This window comes from Carcharhinus amblyrhynchos, chromosome 6, assembly GCF_965287045.1.
Source record: "Carcharhinus amblyrhynchos chromosome 6, sCarAmb.v2.hapA, whole genome shotgun sequence".
In the NCBI taxonomy this organism is placed as follows: domain Eukaryota; kingdom Metazoa; phylum Chordata; class Chondrichthyes; order Carcharhiniformes; family Carcharhinidae; genus Carcharhinus; species Carcharhinus amblyrhynchos.
In genome coordinates, this window is record NC_137329.1 from 52,925,130 (window position 1) to 52,947,089 (window position 21,960).

The window sequence follows — 21,960 nt, forward strand, 5'->3', positions numbered from 1 at the left end:
TCTATTACCCTGAACAACTCATGAATAATAAATTGGCCACAGTTCATATCACAAGAATTCACAAACTATTTAAAGGAGAGTAAGATTCAAAACATCCAATCCACTTCTTATCATCCTGCCACAAATGGGCTGGCAGAACACTTTGCACAGATGATGAAACATTCATTGAAGCTATCTAGAGAGCAAGGTTGATTGTCTAAATGATGGAGCCAATTCCTAATGATGTACAGAAATACTGCACACTCAAACAACCTAAGGTTCTCTGGCATCACTCATGGTTAAATGTCAACTATGTACCATGCTTGATTTGCTTAAACCACTCAAATTGAGAGAAATTGCCAAGAAAAAACAGCAAGATCAGGTTATGCAATTACAGAAAAGGTAAAACGTCAAGTTTTTCATCAGGATCAAGAAATTTTGGCAAGGAACTATACAAGTGAGAAGTGGTTACCTGCTATCATCTTAGCACAGATAGGACTGGTCTCCTACACTGTACAAACCTGAGTTAATGTAACATAGAGAAGACATGTGGATTAACCTTTGGCACCAAGAACCAATCTGCCAGAGTCAGAACCAACAGAGAACCCACATCGAGCTGCCCCAAGGGAAAACCTGAACTTTCCTGAGAACCTAACACTACAGGGAACAATTGGGGAAGACTGTACCTCAGTTGAGAAGACTTCAACACCAAATCAACCTCAGAACATTACATTAACTCCAGTTGGGACCACTATGGACAATGTCCAAACAAAGCCAAAAACACCAAAGATTACAATAAACAGCAAAAATCAGATGCCTGAGATTCACCGACAACCACATAGGGAGTGACAGCCTCTGGAATGTTAGACCTGTTAACTATCACTGCTTATTAACTGTTCATATTGCTAATTTGGATCATTTTCTTTATACTATTATTGGTGTCAGGAGCCTTTGATTTAGAGGAGGAGGAAAAATGTTGTGTATTCATGTTATTTCTACTGTTTCCTGACTAGCAGCTTTGCAGTGGAACAGGGGCACTTTAAGAGACTGATCTCACGTGACATCATGGGCAGTCTATCCTAGCAGCTTGTAGTGTTAACATCTTTTCAATAAAACTCTTTGCTTAAACTTTCAAGATCTGCAGCCTATCTTTTCTACTCAAACCCCCACAATTTGGCCCCCCCCATTTCTGGTACTTTTCACCGTGCAGGATTAAAAGTTCAAGCGGAGAATCCACACCCTTGTGCTTCCAGTCTGGCCAGTTCAGTGTGGGGCATGGCATCTCATACTCCCACTACCACCACCCACCCCCACTGGAATTATCAGATTTAGGCCAGTGTCATAAGGACATCCTCAGAGGAGCTGTTAACAATAGTCTGAATTTGAGAACCTTTTGAAAAGTTTGAAAGGTTTTACCTTTCCTCCACCAGATCCTCCAACCATATCCCCTTCACGTAACCCATGCCCCTTCTATGACTCCCTACATCCTCAATGCCCATTCACCCCATAGAACTAATGAGCTATATCATAACAGTCAACTTAGAAGTTCATTGTTATTACGAACGGAATCTGCTTTGAAATAAAACTGCTGTTCTTACAACCCTGTAAAAGTGTCAGACACAGGCAATATAGTATCAATAACAGAAGCTTTTCCTCACTTCATATCTCAATCTTATCCAAATAAACATAAACATTAAAAGAAACAATCAAATAATAAATAACTCATAAGGATGTCAATTATCAAAGCAACCAGTCACCTTCCTCTTGCTAAAACTGGCCCCCACTAAGCTAATCCATTAGCTATTTGATCTCAGCCAAGCATTCATAATGAGACCATCCGTGAACTGTATCAAAAGAAGAAGATGGCCAAACATCTGTTTCTCCAGACGTTTGATCATGAATAAAGCCAAAGATTCTGCTATTTAACAGCCAGAGCTAATTACCATGTTTTGTTTTTTTGAGAGGCTGCCTGAGTGTCAAGCATGTAAACCTTTGGCATCAGATAGGTGCCAGGGAGTGGACAGGAGACAGTGTGGAATCCGAGAGGTTGCCAGGTATATTGGGGGAGATGGGAGACTCAATTGGTGGAAGATCAGTAAGGCAATGGCAGGGGAGATTGAAAGATTTGTTTTGGTGGGAGGTCAAAGATCAGATTACTGGGAGATCGGAAGGGCTGGGAGAAAATGTGTATGGAGTAGAAATCAGAGACTAGAATGGGAAAGATCAGAAAGGCCAGGTGCTGATGGGTGATCAGAATCCAGTGTCCAAGGAGATTGGAGAATAGAGGTCACGGTCTGAATAGATCAGAGACTGGATTGTGGGGAGATGGGAAAAGCTGGGGTAGAGAGTATGCTCAGAGATCAATGTCAGGGGAGATTGGAAGTATCACACAGGAGATCAGAGACTGGAGAACAGGGACGTAAAGGATAAAGGGAGGGATCAAAAAGATTAATATAGGGAAAGAGGGGAGATCTTGATGGGAGGGAGATCAAATGCTGATGGCAAGTTCAGCTGCTCAGGTTACAGTCAATTAGCATTGTGTACAAGGGGATGCATTCCTGCTCCTCTTGTCTCACTAGCAGTGCTGGAATAACATTTATCAGCTGGATCTCACTATTCTTGACTCCCTTCAGCTACTAGGTTTCCTGAGGCCGAGGACACTGGTCCAGCCTTCCTAAAATTTAACATAGAGGCAAAAATCAGAGACGTGTAAACTCATTAAAATATGTAAATGTGCAACCAGTTCAAACTAGAAATTTTCAGTGGATTTGGGCTTGAGATTTTTAATGTCTCAACATGCCACAAGGCCCAAATCACAGGGGTTAAAATTCCCCCCTTAGTTTTTGCTTCTGAACCAAATTTGACTCAACTTCATCCTCCTCTGTTTAGTCCTTTATCTGTGAATCTAATTGGTTAAGGAGATACTCTTCGACCAAGCTTTTGGTCATGTGACCTTGTGCGCTAATGTCATATTTCATTTTGTAATACTCCTGCAAAGTACCTTGGGACATTTATTTTCTATTAAGGGCACTGTACAAGTTGATATTGGTTCCATCAGTTACTAAGGCCCCTCCCAGAAGGAAAAAGAAACAGTAAAATGGGGAAATAAGAATACTTCTTTTTCCTGATGCCCTGTTCACATCACACAATTTGTGTAATAAAAAACCTTTCAGGCTGAAAGAGGGGAGAAAAATCTCTGCTCTAGAAAATTCTGGGCCATTAATTTGCTATTCAATTTAGATTGACCTGTTGAATGTTTCCAGAGTTTTAGTTACATTTCAGATTTCCTGATTTTTATTTATTGTTTTCCATCTCTTCCACCACCCTACATTTTCCTTCGATTTGTTTCCTTTGTGAATTACCGATCCTTTGTTTATTCACTATCTTGTTATTCATCCAATGCTCTTCTCTGTGATGTAGAGATGCTGGGATTGGTCTGGGCTGGACACAGTAAAAAGTCTCACGACACCAGGTTAAAGTCCAACAGGTTTATTTGGAATCATGAGCTTTCGGGGTGCTGCTGCTTCATCTAGCGAGTGGAGAGGTGCCACGTTTGTGAACCCACCTCTCCACTCACCTGATGAAGGAGCAGCGCTCTGAAAGCTTGTGATTCCAAATAAACTTGTTGGATCTTAACCTGGTGTCGTGAGACTCCTCTTTATTATGTGACTGAGACGATTTGACGTATTATCCCACTGGTTCTGTTTTGTTTGCCACTGTCCTGAATAATTTAATCCTCACATTGCTCATTTTTTTTTTATTTTGAGTAAACCAACAGCAAAATGGCTGCTGAACCAGGGAAAAAAAGATTCTTGGCTATTAATTCATTCCCACTTGATTTATCCTCATGACCATGTCCTCTAATTACTACTGAAATGAGAATAAAATAATAATTTGAGCCCCCCTTCACTGACGTAAAGAAATAACCCAGACAGACATATCAATGTGGTACTGAGGGAGTACTTCACAGTCTGAGGTGCCATTTCAGATGAGAGGTTAAGTCACGGCCTCAACTGCTCAAAATACACTGTATTCTTCAAGGAGCAGATGAGTTCTTCCACGGCTCGTCGCTGGACAATACAGGCTCAACTAACTCAAGGTATAAATTGCATTATAAACTATCACTTTAAAATGCACAATTTACCTGTACAGTTGCCTTGTACCATCATCATCTCTTCCACCACCCTAAATTTTGTTGTTCATTCACACCTGCCCTCGACCCCATCCTAAACCTTTCCTTTTGTTCCTTCCCTGATTTTCCCTTTCTCCCTGGCTCTCAACTTGCTGTTTATCTCTAACACCATCCAGTTCTGATAATAACGACCATTAGCCCAAAACATTAATTAATTTTCAGTTTCTCTCCACAGACGCTACCTAACCTAAGTGTTTCCAGGAGTTTCTATTTTCAGCACTTGCAGCATTTTGCTTCTATGCTCAAAGTGACAGACTGATAAGTGCTGTATATCCTTCACACAAGGATAGGCATACAGACACACGGATAGGTATACAGACACACAAACACAAGAGGATAGGTATACAGACGCACAAACACAAGAGGATAGGTATACAGATGCACAAACACAAGAGGATAGGTATACAGATGCACAAACACAAGAGGATAGGTATACAGATGCACAAACACAAGAGGATAGGTATACAGACACTGAAATATAGTATACACAGACACACGAAACATAGGTACATGCTTATGCAGAACTAAAGGTATATACACACACACAAACAGAAATATAGTATACACACACCCAGAAACTTAAGTACATATACACAGGTTTACGTATACACACAGATATGTACATCCCCATATAGATACAAACACTCTCAGACAGACATGAATACACATAAACCCACACAAACATTCACCAAGAAGCAGGACAAATCAGAATGAAGTATTGAGTGTTCAGGACATGATTGAAATGGTTGCAGTGAGCTGAGAAACTACTGACAATATAGGCAGGCTCCATCAGCCCGAGAGCCCAAAAGGGGAAAATGACAGCTAGATAGCCCTGTCCAGCACAGTGTCAGATGGGGGTCTCCAAAATATCAACCCACTCTTCATTTCCTTCAGAAATGTGGACACACCCAATCAACACCACCAATATTTCCTTCCAGAGGGAATGTGAGATATATAATTACGATCTGAATTTATTCAAGTCAATATTAAGGCCAGAGGACTGCCTCATAGAAGGCTGAGGTACTCTTCTCCCAGCTTGCACTGAGCTTCACTGGAACAGCACTGAAGGCCAAAGGCAGAGGAGGAAAAGAATTGAAGAGGCACACAAGAGAGAGCTCAGAGTCATGTGCCTGGATTGAATAGATCCCTCCCACCTCCACTGAAGAGACCATGAGCAGTGAATATAGTATACTGTGGGAAATGCACAAAACTCCCCCTTCATCTAAAAGTAGCGTGGACAGCGGAGTGGGAGGGCATTAAAGAAATAACTGTAACATGCTGTTTAAGATTATTGTCTTCAACACTATTATTAGCAGTCCAAGAGCAAAAATCATTTTTTCTGAGCAATTTTGTTTATTAGTTATCCAAATAGTGACGATGGGAGGGAGGAAAAAGGTTTTTGACCAAGTAAGGAGGTTGGAAGCTGGAGGTCGTGCGATTAAATTTCCAGAAATGAAACCAGAGTTGACACCACATCAACCCACGCTATTCACACACCATGTGATTGAAAGACCTGGGGTTCAGATACAAAATAGAAATCATCGAAACTTAAAATCTAATGTTTGAGGTTACTGCAATCAGTGATCAGATTTGTCGATGTAGCATAAGTTGCTATGGCATTGATGTTCTCCTTTCTGTTTATATATTCACATTAGATAGATTCCACCTTTTACTATTAATAACATGTCTGTCTAAATGGTACACACTCTAAACAGTGTACTTGGTACACATGTCTCTCTAAACGGTACAACTGGCTAATTTGGTTTCAAATATCCACAGTCCAACTTATTCTTTTCATTTCTTTCCAGTATTGCTGTATTTGAATAATGCTAATTCTCGACTTTGACAGTGCTCTGTATGTTTATTGTTTTAGTTATGATAATTCTTGATTACGCAAATAGTAAAACTGAATTTGCATTGACTGACACGAACAGACTGCATTATCAGGTATGTTTTGTACTCGGTGCCTGGTCACTGGTTCTGTGGATTTCTTAGGTGTGGCTATGCTGAACAACAACTACTCTGAACAGCTAAACATCCTAAACACAACAAAGCCAAACAATCCAAATCTTTTGTTGATCTGTAGCAATCAAACCATCCAGGTGTGTTGTCCCCAGACAACAGAAAAAGTCACATAACTCACCCCCAATAATTTCAAGTTGAAGAACTCATTCCAAAACATAATCTGACGAACCCCACTACTTGGGGCAGCATGGTGGCACACTGATTAGCACTGCTGCCTCACAGCGCCAGGGACCCGGGTTTGATTCCCAGCTTGGGTCACTGTTTGTGCAGAGTCTGCACATTCTCCCCATGTCTGCTTGGATTTCTTCTGGGTGCTCCAGTTTCCTCCCACAGCCAATCAGTATTGGCCATGCTGAATTCTCCCTCAGTGTATCGAAATGGGCCTCGGAATGTGGCGACTAGGAAATTTTCACAATAACTTCATTGCAGTGTTGATGTAAGCCTACTTGCGACACTAATAAATAAAATATTCTTTTGTGGGACATGGGTGCCACTGGCTGGTTAACATTTACTGCCCACCCCTAGTTGCCCGAGGACAGTTGAAAGTCAACCACACTGCTGAGGCTCTGGAGTCACATGCAGGCCAGACCAGGTAAGGGCAGCAGATTTCCTTCCCTAAAGGACAATAGTGATCCAAGTGGGTTTTACCGACAATTGACAATGGTCATTAGTAGATTGTCAATTCCAGATATATTTTACTGAATTTAACTTCTTTCGTCTGCTATGGTTGGATTCAAACCTGAGTCCCCAGAACTTTAGCTGAGTTTCTGGATTAATTAATTATTAGTAATAATAAATTAATAGGAGAAAATTCAGATCAGCATGAATCTATAGCTTGTTATTAACTCCATTCTCCCTGGCTTCTCCCTCAGGCTCAATCAGGCCACTCAATCTTAGCGTCTTGTTTGTTCCTCTGGGGAGCATCAGCCTCTTGTCCTCTTTATCACAGATAGCTTCTATTCACCTCTGCAGTACTATTTGCCTCCACCCCTAGCACAGCCCCACCACTGTCAAAATCCTCATCTGTGCTTTGGCACCTCCGCACTCGATTTTCCTTGCCAACTTCACAACTGCCACCTGCTAACATTCAGGGAGTCCGAGAATGGTTCAGGCATAGAACAAAACTTTGCTGTGTCAGTGTGTAAGCACAACCTAACTAGTCACACTCTCTGCCTTTTCTGTCTAAGGCTTTCAGACTCTTGCTTCTGGTGAATTCAAGAAGTTATTTTATCATCCTGCCAGGACAAAGTAAGCTGAATAGTGGCATAATGGTTAGCATTCTGTCACATAGAACATAACAGCGCAGTACAGGCCCTTCAGCCCTCGATGTTGCGCCGACCAGTGGAACCAATCTAATGACCCTCTAACCTAAACTATTCCAATGTTATCCATATGCCTATCCACTGACCATTTGAACGCCCTTAAAGTTGGCGAGTCCACAACTGCTGCAGACAGGGCATTCCACGACCTTACTACCCTCTGAGTAAAGAACCTACTTCTGACATCCATCCTATAATTACCACCCCTTAATTTAAAGCTATGTCCCCTTGTGTTAGCAATCACCATCCGAGGTAAAAGGCTCTCACTGTCCACCCTATCCAATCCTTTGATCATCTTGTATGCCTCAATCAGGTCACTTCATAACCTTCTTCTCTTCAATGAAAATAACCTCAAGTCTCTCAGCCTTTCCTCATAAGACCTTCCCACCACACCAGGCAACATCCTGGTAAACCTCCTCTGCACCCTTTCCAATGCCTCCACATTTTTCTTATAACGTGGTGACCAGAACTGTACACAATACTCCACCTGCAGCTGCACCAGAGTTTTGTGCAGTTGTAACATGACCTCACGGCTCCGAAATTCAATCCCTCTACCAATAAAAGCTAACACACCGTACGCCTTCTTAACAACCTTATCAACCTGGGTGCCAACTTTCAGGGAGCTATGCACATGTACCCTGAGGTCTCTCTGCTCATCAACACTACTAAGAGTCCTTCCATTAGCCCTATATTCTGTACTCCTGTTACTCTTACCAAAGTGAATCACCTCACACTTTTCCGTATTAAACGCCATCTGCTACCTCTCGGCCCAGCTCTGCAACTTATCTATGTCCCTCTGCAAACTGTAACATCCATCTTCACTGTCTACAACTCCTCCAACTTTGGTGTCGTCAGCAAATTTACTAATCCATCCTTCTACACCTTCATCTAGGTCATTTATAAAAATGACAAACAGCAGTAGCCCCAAAACAGATCCTTGAAGTACACCACTTGTAACTGAACTCCAGGTTGAATATTTCCCATCAACCACCACCCTCTGTCTTCTATCAGCTAGCCAATTCCTGATCCAAACTGCTAAATCACCCTCAATCCCATGCATCTGCATTTTCTGCAATAGCCTACCATGGGGAACCTTATCAAATGCTTTGCTAAAATCCATATACTCCATGTCAACTGCCTTACCCATATCCACCTCTTTGGTCACCTTTTCAAAAAACTCGATAAGGTTTGTGAGGCATGAGCTACCCTTCACAAAACCGTGTTGACTATCCCTAATCAATTTATTTCCCTCTAGATGATTATAAATCCTATCCCTTATAATTCTTTCCAAAACTTTGCCCACAACAGAAGTAAGGCTCACTGGTCTATAATTCCCAGGATGGTCTCTACTCCCCTTCTTGAACAAGGGGACAACATTTGCTATTCTCCAGTCTTCCGACACTATACCTGAAGCCAATGATGACATGAAGATCAAAGCCGAAGGCTCTGCAATCTCCTCCCTAGCCTCCCAGAGAACCCTAGGGTAAATCCCATACGGCCCAGGAGACTTATCTATTTTCACACTCTCAAGAATTGCCAACACCTCCTCCTTATGTACCTCAATCCCTCTAGTCTACTACCTGGTATCGCAGTATTCTCCTCGGCTATACTGACTTTTTCCTGCGTGAATACTGACGAAAAATATTCATTCAGTGCCTGTCCTATCTCTTCAGGCTCCACGCACAACTTCCCACTGCTGTCTCTGACTGGCCCTAACCAATCTTTTATTCTTAACATACCTGTAAGAAAGCTTTAGGATTTTCCTTGATCCTGTCTGCCAAAGTCTTCTCATGTCCTCTTCTAGCTCTTCTTAACTCTCTCTTTAGCTCCTTCCTAGCTAATTTATAACTCTCCAGTGCCCTAACTGAGCCTTCACGTCTCATCTTTACATAAGCCTCCTTCTTCCTCTTCACCAGAGATTCAACTTCCTTAGTACATTATGGTTCCCTCGCTCGACCACTTCCTCCCTGCCTGACAGGTACATATTTTTCCAAGGACTCGCAGTAGCTGCTCCTTGAATAAGCTCCACATTTCAGATGTTCCCAGCCCCTGCAATTTCCTACTCCACCCTATGTATCCTAAATCTCGCCTAATAGCCTCATAATTACCTTTCCCCCAGCTAGAACTTCTGCCCTTCGGTATATGCCTATCCCTTTCCATCACTAAGGTAAACGTAACCAAATTGTGGTCACTATCACCAAAGTGCTCACCTACTTTCAAGTCCTAAGGTCTGGTTCATTACCCAGTACCAAATCCAATGTAGTCTCACCTCTTGTTGGCCTATCTACATACTGTGTCATGAAACCTTCCTGCACACATTGGACAAAAACTGACCCCTCTAACGTGCTTGAACTATAGCTTTTCCAATCGATATTTGTAAAGTTAAAGGCCCCCATCACAAATACCCTGTTACTTTTGCACCTATCCAGGATCATCTTTGCAATCCTTTCCTCTACATCTCTGGAACTTTTTGGAGGCCTATAAAAAAGCTCCCAACAGTGTGATCTCTCCTTTCCTGTTACTAATCTCAGCCCATACTACCTCAAGAGACAGGTCCACATCAAACGTCCTTTCTGCCACCGTAATACTGTCCTTGACTAACAATGCCACGCCTTCCCCTCTTCTACCACCTTCTCTGCTCTGACTGAAACATCTGATCCCTGGAACCTGCAACAACCATTCCTGTTCCTGCTCTATCCATGTCTCTAAAACGGCCACAACATCGAAGTCCCAGGCACCAATCCAGGCTGCAAGTTCGTCCACCTTATTGGGTATGCTCCTCGCATTAAAGTATACACACTTCAAACCACCGTCCCGCCTGCCAATACACTGCTGTGACCTAGAAACCTTATCCATGACCTCCCTATTCTCATCCTCCTGTACATTGGAGCTACAATTCAGGTTCCCATCCCCCCTCTGAATCAGTTTAAACCCCCCCCCGAATAGCATTGGCAAATTTTCCCAAGAATTAGTTCCCCTCTGGTTCAGGTGCAGACCATCCCTCTTGTAGAGGTCCCATCTACCCCAGAATGAGCCCCAATTGTCCAAGTATCTGAACCCTTCCCTCCTGCACCATCCCTTTAGCCACGAGTTCAAATGTTCTCTCTCTCTATTCTTCTCTGTGCTATCCCGCGGCACAGGTAACAAACCAGAGATAACCACTCTGCTTGTTTTAGCCCTAAGCTTCCACCCTAACTCTCTGAATTTCTGTTTCATATCCCCGTCCCTTTTCCTACCTATGTCATGGGTGCCTACATGAACCACAACTTGAGGCTGGTTCCCCTCCCCCTTAGGGGTCTCAAACACTCGCTCAGAGATATCATGGAACCTGGCACCTGGGAGGCAACATACCAACCACGAGTCTCGCTCGTTCCCACAGACTCTCCTATCTATCCCCTTAACTATGGAATCCCCAATCACTAATCCTGTTCTTTTCTTCCCCCTTCCCACCTAAGCATCAAGGACAGGCTCTACTCCTGAGACCTGTACTCCATGGCTTACCCTGGTTGAGTCTTCCTCCCCAACAGCATCCAAAACAGAGTACTTATTTTGGAGAGGAACAGCCTCAGGGGATCGCTGCTCTGACTACTTCTTACTCCTTCTAGCAGTCACTCATGCATCACTTTTAGGAGTTACTATCTCCCTGTAACTTTTTTCGATAGCTGCCTCTGCTTCCCGAATGATTCTTAGTTCCTCCAGTTCCAGCTCCAGGTCCCTAACACGGTCCTCAAGGAGCTGCAAATGGACGCACCTCCTGCAGGTGTAATCAGCTGGGACACTACCGGTGTCCCTCACCTCAAACATCCCACAGGAGGAACATCGCACTGCCTGCACTGCTATCCCTATTACTTCCCTTACCAAGGAACAAAAATAAACTTACCTCAGTGTCAGGGACCCAGGTTTGATTCAGCCTTGGGTTACTGTCTATGTGGAGTTTGCACATTCTTTTCACCTCTGCCTCGGTTTCCTCCGGGTGCTCTGGTTTCCCCCCATATCCAAAGATGTGCAGGTTACGTGGATTGGCCATGCTAAATTGCCCCTTTGATTCAAAAAGTGTATAGGTTATGTGGAGTAGCCATTGTATATGTGTGGGGTTATGGAGATGAGACTAGAGTAAGATGCTTTGTTGGACAGTCAAAGCAGAATCAATGGGTCAATGGCCTCCTCCTGCACTGTAGGGATTCAATGGATACCATAGAATCCTTACAATGCAAAAGCCCATCGAGCCTGCACTGACTACAATCTCACCCAGGCCCAATCTTTCTGGTTGCATCACAGCTTTGTATGGCTCCTGCTCTATCCAAGTGCACAAGGAACTACTAGGAGTTGTGAATGAAGCCCCACCCATCACTCAAACCAGCCTCTCATCCATTGACTCTGTCTACACTTCCTGCTGCCTCAGAAAAGCAGCCAGCATAATCAAGGACCCCAAGCACCCCGTACATTTTCTCTTCCACCTTCTTCTGTTGTGAAAAAGATACAAAAGTCTGCGGTCACGTACCAACCAAATCAAGAACAGCTTCTTCCTAGCTGCCATCAGGCTTTTGAATGGACACACCTCACATTAAGTCTATCCTTTTCTACGCCCTAGCTATGACTGTAACACTACATTCTACACCCTCTGCTTTCCTTCTCTATGAATGGTATGCTTTATCTGTACAGTGCACAAGGAACCCTTTTCACTGTATAATAATACATGTGACAGCAATAAATCAAATCAAACCATAACCCCATGCATTTACTCTGCTAATCCCCTGACACTAAGGGTCAATTTATCATAATCAACGTAATTCTACAGATCTTTGGACTGTGAATGGAAACCACAGCATCCAGAGGAAACACACGCAGACATGGGGCGAATTAAACCCAGGTCCCTGGCGCTATGAGGCACCTGTGTAGACCTTTGTGCCACCTTTCTTCCCCTCCCCTTCATTAAAAAGGAAATGATAATTTACTTCTTAAAGTAATCTTTAAATGGTTTTTCAATCCATCCTATAATGTTTGTGTTAACACGATTATGAAATGTCAACTCGCCCCTCTCGATTCTGAACAGGGAGATTGTGCAAATGCACTTTAGCAAGGGCTGGATCTTAAGTTACATTTATCTTTCCCCAAGGTGAAGTTTTATTTTAGAAAGGAAGGGCATGGTCAGCTCAGCAAAAATCAACAGCCTTGGTGGCTTATTGATCGGGTAGAATGAGTTGATGGTTATAAAATGATCTGTACTCTACCCTTTTGCAAAAGGCTTGGCCTGAGCTAGGGAGGAGCAGAGCAATTCAGCAACAGTGCAAAGGCCCAGAAATCTAATAAACCAGGCTGCACAGGATCCGTTTGTCACGTGTAGCCTACTAAGCTTCCAACATGGTGGCAGGAAGCACACACATCTTTCCAGAAGGAAATGATGTCCGTGTCACTTTGAAAGAAAAGAAGTCACACCCCTGAATCAGACTGTAAGCATATTTGCATTTGCAAATAAGAGGCCCGCACCTGTTTTTGAGGCCCCCATTACAAGATGGGTTCACCCTGAAGGAGGTGGTGCCAGCACCATCTGCTCTCTAGGGGATTTTCACAGTAACTTCATTGCAGTGTTAATGTAAGCCTTCTTGTGACACTCAAACAGATTTAAACTTTAAACTTTATGCATACCTTGGGATGTGAGGAGCAGGGATACTCCCTCCAACCTCACAGTTATAGAGAATTCATTATTGTTGTTGAACTCACCACCACACACCACCCCCACTGCCCCACCCAGCACCGGCCTCAACCCTTGAAGTTTCTCCTCCCACACCCATCCATCTCCATCCAAGCCTTTGACCCTGATGTTCCTGACACAGGGCTTCGACGCCCTGCCCCAATCAATTGGGAAGGTCATTCCTCTCCCACCCTGCCCCTGAATCCCTCTCACAGTGGTAAGGTTTATTAATAGCAACAAAGTTTATTACCTCATTGTAAGGGGCTCCAGCCTCTTCAGTGCACAGCCCTGTGCTATTTGGGAAGTCCAGAATGCTTCCCATGTCGGAATTTGAGTAATGACTGACAGCACTGCAGCGCATCTAAGAGATTGGGCGCTTCATAAATCCATAGAAAAGCTACAGTGCAAAAACAGGCCATTCAGCCCATAATGTTTGTGCTAGCCAAACCAGTGTGGCACAGTGGCTAGCACTGCTGCCTTACAGTGCTAGGGACCCGGGTTCAATTTCTAGCTTGGGTGAGTATCTGTGTGGAGTTTGCACATTCTCAGTGATTGTGTGGGTTTCCTCCGGGTGCTCCTGTTTCATCCCACAGTCCAAAAGTGGATTGGCCATGTTAAATTCTCCGTTCGTGTTAGGGGGACTAGGTAGGGTAGATGCATGGGGTTGTGGGGATATGGCCTGGGTGGGATTGTGGTCAGTGCAGATTCGATGGGCTGAATGGCCTCCTTCTGCACTGTAGGGATTCTATGATAAAAGAAAAAGAAACCAGCTGCTCATTTTAATCCTATTTTCTAGCAGCTGATCCAGAGCCTGTAGGTTACAGCACTTCAGATGTAGATGCAGCGCAAAAATCAGTTGAGTATTTAAGGCTCAACCATCCACTTAGGCAGTGAATTCCAGACACCCACCAACCTGTGTATGAAAAGGCTTTCCCTCATGTTCCCTTTAAGTCTTCTATCAATCACTTTAAATCTATGCGCTCAGTAATTGACTCCTTACTCGAGGAAACAAGTATTTCTGAACTCAGAAGTTTGTCCACCTCAATTAGATCACTCCTTAACCTCCTCTGTTCCAAGGAAAGTAACCCTAGACTATCCAATCTCACCTCATAGCTGCAATTTTCAAGCCCTGGCAACATTCTTAAACATCTCCTCTGCACGCTCTCCAATTATGTCCTTCATGTAATGTAATGACCAGAAATGTACACAAAACTCCAGTTGTGCCCTAATCAGTATTTTATACAGTTCCAACATTACACTGCAATTGTATTCAATACCTTATCCAATAAAGGGAAGTATCCCATATGCTTTCCTGACCACCTTGCCACCAGAACTATCTTCAAGTATTTATGCACTCAAAAGGCTTTTCAGTTCAGAATCACAGAATACTACAGTGCAAAAAAGGCCCTTAGGCCCATTGAGTCTGCACCAGCACATGAAAGGTCCTGACCTGCCCACCTAATCCCAATTGCCAGTACTTGGCCCATAGCCTTGATTGTTATGGTGTGCCAAATACTCACCCAGTTCCTCAACCACTCTCAATATCTTTCTGTTTATTGAGTATTCCCTATCTTTGTTGATTTTCCCCAACTACATTGCAGCACACTTTTCCGGAGTGAATTTCATTTGCCGCTTATCTACCACTGAACTGAGCCATTGATATCATTCTGGGTAGCACTTCTATAGATGTGGTCATCAAGCAGTTTATGGGTATGCAGGGGGAAAGGGAATGGATGACCACCAGGTGGGTAATGCAGCATTTCTGCAGGCCTCAATACAGATGGAATTTCATCCATGGCATCACAGTGGTTCAACGGGTAAATATAGGGGATAGAAGAAAGATTGGAAGAGCAATAGAGATAGGTGATTCAATAGTGAGGAGAATAGACAGCCATATCTGTGGCCACAGGCATGAATCCAGGATAATTTATTGCTTCCCTGGTGCCAAGGTCAAGAATGTCACTGAGTGGCTGCAGAACATCCAGAGGGGGAGGGTGAACAGTCAGCAGTTGTGGTCCACATTAGTTTGAACAACACAGGCAGAAATAAGGTCTGGTCCTGCAATCGGAGTTGAGAGATCTGTATAGGAAATTAGCAAGCAGAACCTCAAAAGCAATAACTTCCAGTTTACTTCCAATACCAGGTGCAGATGAGTATAAAAAGAGGATAAAGCATGGGTCAGAAGGGAGGGCTTTAGATTCTTGGGACATCAGGATCAGCTCAGGGGAAGATGTGACCACCAGAGGCTGGGTGGTTTGCACATTAACAGGGCATAGACTGAGTTCCTTGCGAGGTGATTTGCTGGTGTGACTGGGGAAGATTTCAACTAACTTAACGGCGTGTGGGAACCAGGAGGTAAGATCAAAATGGAATACCAAGAAACACAGAATCCTGGGAGAGATTGATAGCACTAGCGTAGGGAACAGTAAGTTTATAGGTGGGGTCAGATTAAGGGAGAAATCAGGGTAATAGAGCATGGTAAATAAGATAGATGAGTCACGGATGCACATTGAGAAATATAACATTGTAGCTGCAACAGAGATCTGAAACAAAGGAGGATGGGACTGGATATTAAATGTTCCCAGATTCAAGGTGTTCAGGGAAAGGAAGAAAAGGAGGAGAGGTAGTAGGATTGATTAAGGAGAACAGCTTGATTAAAATGCTTGCGCAAGGATGTCCCAAAGAAATCAAGGTCAGAATCTATTTGGTTCAAGATAAGGAATAAAAAAGATGTGACTACTTTGCTTGGTGTGGACTGTAAGTTCCCAGTTAGTGGGAAAGATATAGAGGAACAAATTTACAAGAAAATGGTAGAAAATTGAGAGGATCATGTAGTAGCTATAAAGGGAAGAATTAATTTATCTAAATTTAGATCGGGACAGCATGAGTTCAAGAAGGCAGAGAGAGGCAAGAGCGTGGTCAGGAAACTTTTCCGCAACAGTATTTTGCCAGTCCAATGAATAAGGAAGCACCGCTAGACCAAGTGCTTGGGAATGAGGAAGACCAAGTGAATCAAATGTCAATTGGAGCATGCTTAGGGAACAGTGATCAGTGGCAGCACAGTGGCAAAGTGGTCAGCACTGCTGTCTCGCAGCACCAGGGACCCAGGTTCAATTCCCTGCTTGGGTCACTGTTTGCACGGAATCTGCACATTCACCCTGTGTCTGCATGGGTTTCCTCTGGGTGCTCTGGTTTCCTCCCACAGTCCGAAAGATGTGCTGGTTAGTGCATTGGCCATGCTAAATTCTCCCTCAGCGTACCTGAACAGGTGCCGGAGTGTGGCAACTAGGGGATTTTCATAGTAACTTCATTGCAGTATTAATATCAGTCTATTTGTGACACTAATAAATAAACTTAAACTTTTAATGTTTAGGTTGGTTATGGAGAAGAACAATCCAGAGAAGAGTAATTATCTAGGGGAAAACTAACTTCAATTGAGTAAGAAAAAAGCTGTTCCAAAAATATTGGAATCAAAGGTTGATAGGAAGAATGGTAGCTGAACAATGGGCTATCTTCAAAGACAAGAGAGTAGAGCACGGTCAAAGTATGTTGCCATGAACGGGAACGGTAAGGCAAACAAATCCAGAGCTCCCTTAATAGTAAATGAGATAGAAATTAAAATAAATAAGATACATTGTACCTATGACAGATGTCAAGTGGATAATACAACCGAGAGGTAAGATGAATGCAAAAGGTTCAGAGTGTAAATGAAAAAGTAAATGAAACAAAGAGAGAGTATGAAAAGAGACCGACATCTAACATAAAGCGAATGCTAAAATCTTCAATTAGTAGACCAATAATAAAGAGGTGCTAAATGGAAGAGTAGGACCAATTAGGGACCAAAAATGGATTTTCCCATTGAGGCAAGGGTGTTGAAGGCTTCGGTGTTAAGTGAATACTTTGCGTTACTCTTCACCAAGGCAGAAGATGCTCCCCAGGCCATGGTGAAAGAGGAAGCAATTAATACACTAGAGGGATTTAAAAGTGATGGGGAGGAATGTTAGATGAACTGAATGTACTTAAAGTTAATAAGGCACTAAGCCTGGATGAGATACATCCAAGGATACTAAGGGAAGTGAGAGTGGAAATTATGGCAACACTGATCAGAATATTCCAATCTTCTTTAGACTCAGAGGTGGTTCCAAAAGACTGGAGAATTGCAGATATTACACCCTATTTCAAAAGGGATTTTAAAAAGGTTGGCACAGTGGTTAGCACTGCTACCTCACAGCACCAGGGACTCTGGTTCAATTCCCGGCCTCGGTCACTGTCTGTGTGGAATCTGCATGTTCTCCCTGTATCTGCATGGGTTTCCTCTGGGCACTCTGGTTTCCTCCCACAGTCTGAAAGACATTCTTGTTAGATGCATTGACTGTGCTAAATGTACCTAAGTGTGGTGACTAGAAGATTGTCACAGTAACTTCATTGCAGTGTTAATGTAAACCTACTTCTGACACCAATAAATAAAAACTTTAAAGATAAGCCCAGCAACTACAGGCCAGTTAGTTTAACTTTGGTGGTGTGGAAACTAGCAATAATTCAGGACAAAGTGAATAATCACATGAACAAATGCAAATTAATTAAGGGAAGCCAGTACAAGTTTGTGACGGGAAACTCATGTTTAACTAATTTGCTGGAGTTTTTTGAAGTGGTAACAGAAAGGGTTGATGAGGACAATGTGATTTACGTGGTGTACATGGATTTTTAAAAGGCATTTGTTACAGTGCCACACAACAGACTTGTGAGCAAAGTTATAGCTCATGGAATAAAAGGGGCAGTAGTGACATGCATGTGAAATTGGGTGAGTGACAGGAAACAGAGAGTAGTGCTTAACAGTTGTTTTTCAGGCTGGAAAAAGTTTGTAGCCTAGTTCCCCAGGGACCAGTGTTGGGACCCTTGCTTTTCCTGATATATATTAATAACTTAAACCTTCATACACAGGGCATAAATTTAAAATTTTCATATGGTACACAACTTGGGAGCATTGTGAATGAAATCCTAGGCCAGCCTTCTAACCAAAGGGACATAGACAGTTAGATGGAATGGGCAGACAGGTGGCAGATGAAGTTCAATGTGGAGAAATGGGAAGTAATTTATTTTGGTATGTAGGAAATGGAGAATCAATATGAAGTAAAAGGTACAATTCTGAAGTGGGTGCCAGAATAGAGGGACCTGGATGCATATGTACATAAGTCATTGAAGGTGGAAGAACAGGTTGAGAGAGCAGTAAATAAAGCATCTTTATTAATTGGGCATAGAGCATAAGAGCAAGGACGTTATGTTGAACTTGTACAGGATACTAATTGGCCCTCAACTGGAATATTATGTCCAGTTCTGGAATTGGAATAAGCACAGAGAAGAAATTCACAAGGATGGTCCCAGGAATGAGAAATTTAATAATGAAGATAGATTGGAGAAGTTGGGATTATTTCTCTTGGAAAAAAGGCCAAGAGGAGAAGAGATATTCAAATCATGAGGGATGTGTATAGAGTAGATAGGACGAAATTCTTCACACGGATGAAAGCATCAAGAACAAAAGGGGTCAGATTTAAAGCAATTGGCAAAAGAAGCAAAGGCCAAAAGAGGAAAATTTTTCATGCAGGGAGTGATTAGATTCTGGAATAGGCTGCCTGAGAGTGTGGTGAAAGCTAGTTCAATCGAGGTACTCAAAATGGAATTAGACTGTTATTTGAAATGGGAAAATGTGTAGTAGTCCGGGGAAAAGGTCGGGAATGGCACAAGGTGAATTGCTTATTCAGACAGCCAGTCCAGGCACAATGCGCAGAATTGCCTGTCTCTATGCTGTAACAATTCTGTGATGTAGTGTCGTGCCTTAGGTCTCACGTTTCAAGTATAGGGAAAGTACCCTGCACCCCACCCGACACGTCCAAAAATGGTTTCACCTGAAGTTATACTTCTGTAAGCCTAACTTTATTTTGTTTGTCCAGGGATGGTCATGGCATCTGTGAACATCTTTCCTCATCACTTTTTTTTTTAAGATGTTAATAATGACTGACGTCTTTATTCTTCCAGCAATTTGTGGGCCAGTGTAAGATAGGGAGATGAAATAGTGCTTATTGGTAATTTTACTGGAAAGTTGAACAAGGAGAAATTTTGCCCTTAATGATTTCTGCTAAACAGAAAATGGTTGGCTCAGGAATGCCAACCTTCATAGAAAACTTTTGTGTCAAAAACTCAGATGTGGTAACTCATGACAAAAAGAAAAGGTTCCCTGGAACACCATCATGTGAAATTGCCATGCACTCTATCTTATACACTATTTTAACCCCTGTGAAATACATGATTGTTCTATAATATCTCACAAATGGACTTGTGTACAAAAGCATTTAACCAGTGCAGGGTCAGAGGGAATGAGTCTCTCGTGATAATTAAGTGCCTTTGTTATATTGGAGCTTGGATCTACCCAAAGATTAATAAAAACAAGGAGCAAGAATAGGCCATTCAGCCCTTTAATCCTACTGCACCATTTAATATCTGGAGCGGCATTGGTGGCAGTACTTCCTCATAGCGCCAGGGACCTGGGTTCGATTCCTGGCTTGATTTATTGTCTGCGTGGAGTCTGCACATTCTCCCCTAAGTGGATTTCCTCCGGGTGTTCTGGTTTCCTCCTACAGTCCAAAGGACGTGCTGGTTAGGTGCATTGGCCATGCTAAATTCTTCCACAGTGTGACGACGTGGGGATTTTGACAGTAACTTCATTGCAGTGTTAATGTAAGCCTACTTGTGGCACTAATTAATATAAATAATAAAATCAATGCTGATCTAATCATCACCTCAAGTCTGCATTCCGCCTGGTCCGGATAACCTATCACCCCCTTCTTTACCAAGAATCTATCTGCCTCTGCCTTAAAAATATTCAAAGACTCTGCTTCCACTGCCTTTTTCAGGAAGGAGAGTTCCAAAGACTCACCACCCCAGAGATAAATTTCTCCCCTCATCTCCATTTTAAATAGGAGCACCCATATTTTTAATAAGTGACCCATAGTTCTAGATTCTCCCATAGGAGAAAACATCCTCTCCACATCCACCCTGCCAAGATTTCTCAGGATAATACATGTTTCAATAATAAACCCAATGAAAAGTCAAACTCTCACCTCCTCTGAAACGTCACCTGCTGCCAAGGTTGAATTTATGATTTTATTGAATTGGACTGACTCTAATAGAACATCTTACACAAGCCCTCTCCCCTGCCCTATTGTTGTAACCCTACATATTTACCAATGATAATCCATCTAACCTACACATCACAGACACTATGTGGTAATTCAGCACTGCCAATCTAAACTGGACAGGGGAATAAACTGCAGCACCCAGAGGAAACTCACGCTGACACAGGGTAAAATGTAAACTCCACAGACAGTGACCCAAGGCCAAAACTGACCCCTAGCTCTGTGAGGCAACAGTGCGAAACACTGTGCCGCCCTTAGTCTTCTAGCCATCATCTTATTGAACAGTGGAGCGTGCTTGAAGGGCCAAGTGGCCTACTCCTGCACTCAAGTTCCTACGAAAATCTGTGTGTATAATATCGCTTTCCTATAATAAACGATTCTAAGTGGACCAGTCACTCAGAAATCATCAGTGAGAGACCAAGAAAGAATGACTGAAATGTTTCCCAATGCAGAATGGCGGCTGCTGCCCACCAAATACTTTTTTGTGCTTACTCTACAGGGGTGGCATGGTGGCACAGTTGTCTCACAGCGTCAGGGACCCAGGTTTGATTCCCGGCTTGGGTCACTGTGCGTGTGGAGTCTGCATGCTCTCCTCATGCCTGCGTGGGTTTCCTCCAGATACTCTGATTTCCACCCACAGTTTGAAAGACATACTGGTTAGGTGTATTAGCCATGCTAAATTCTCCCTTGGTGTACCTGAACAGGCGCCACAGTGTGCAACTAGGGGATTTTCACAGTAACTTCATTGCTGTGTTAATGTAAGCCTATTCGCGACAACGATAAATAACTAGCAAACTGAGTTACGCTCTCAGACAAGTTTTAGGTTTCACTTGTATCACAGTCACGGACTCTTGGATCTCATACAAAGCCATCCTGGTTTGTCAATCCAGCTAGTAAAAGTAACAGTTTCCCTGCCTCTCATATTGAAAGAATTAAACAGAATTGGAGAGTGCTGAAGTTTCTCACCTGCTGCAGTTCCCCGGTGTCGGCCATCCCGAATTCTCTCCCAAACCTGTTCTAAAGGACGGCCAGGTTTCTTTTGGAGTGACTTCAGCAGCTGTCCCCTTGGAGCCTGAGCGAGAAGCCAGCAACTGCACCTTTCCGAGTGTGCTGTGGGGGTGTTTGATATCGCTTCCTGCGTGGGGAAAGTTGGACGCCTCCCAGTCTCGTTACCTGATAGTGAGAATGAATGGGGAACGGTAAAACTGGGCGTGATCGGGGTGTTGAATTCATTCTTCTGCAATTACAGTCAGAACTAAAAAGTGTGCTGTTGTAATGTGGCGCACAGCAAGCACCCACACATATCAAAGTCAAAATGATTTTTTAAAAATTATGTAGCTTGAGGGATTAATATGGACCAGGGAACACTACACTGCTCTTCTAAATAGTGCATACACAGACATTATAGCAATTGGGTTAAAGTGTATCTTTAAAATAGCATATTGCTGTGCTAACCTGCTAGAGATCTCAAATTCTCAATCAAACCAAAGCCCTGACTGCCCTCTCGTTGTGATCTTGCGGAGTCTATGGGCAGTCTACCTTGAATGTTATACATTGCACTCC

At 43.0% G+C, this 21,960-nt stretch overlaps 1 protein-coding gene across 1 annotated transcript in view; it reads right to left on the bottom strand.

The window, feature by feature from the left end:
* Positions 1 to 21,570, bottom strand: part of trpm5 (transient receptor potential cation channel, subfamily M, member 5) — a 108,064-nt gene extending 86,494 nt beyond the window's left edge. Inside the window, exon 1 of the mRNA XM_080191464.1 lies at positions 21,364 to 21,570. Within this exon, the coding sequence (XP_080047590.1) occupies positions 21,364 to 21,390 (27 nt within the window). The 5' untranslated portion in view covers positions 21,391 to 21,570. The remainder of the gene's footprint in view (positions 1 to 21,363) is intronic.
* Positions 21,571 to 21,960: the final 390 nt, after the last annotated feature.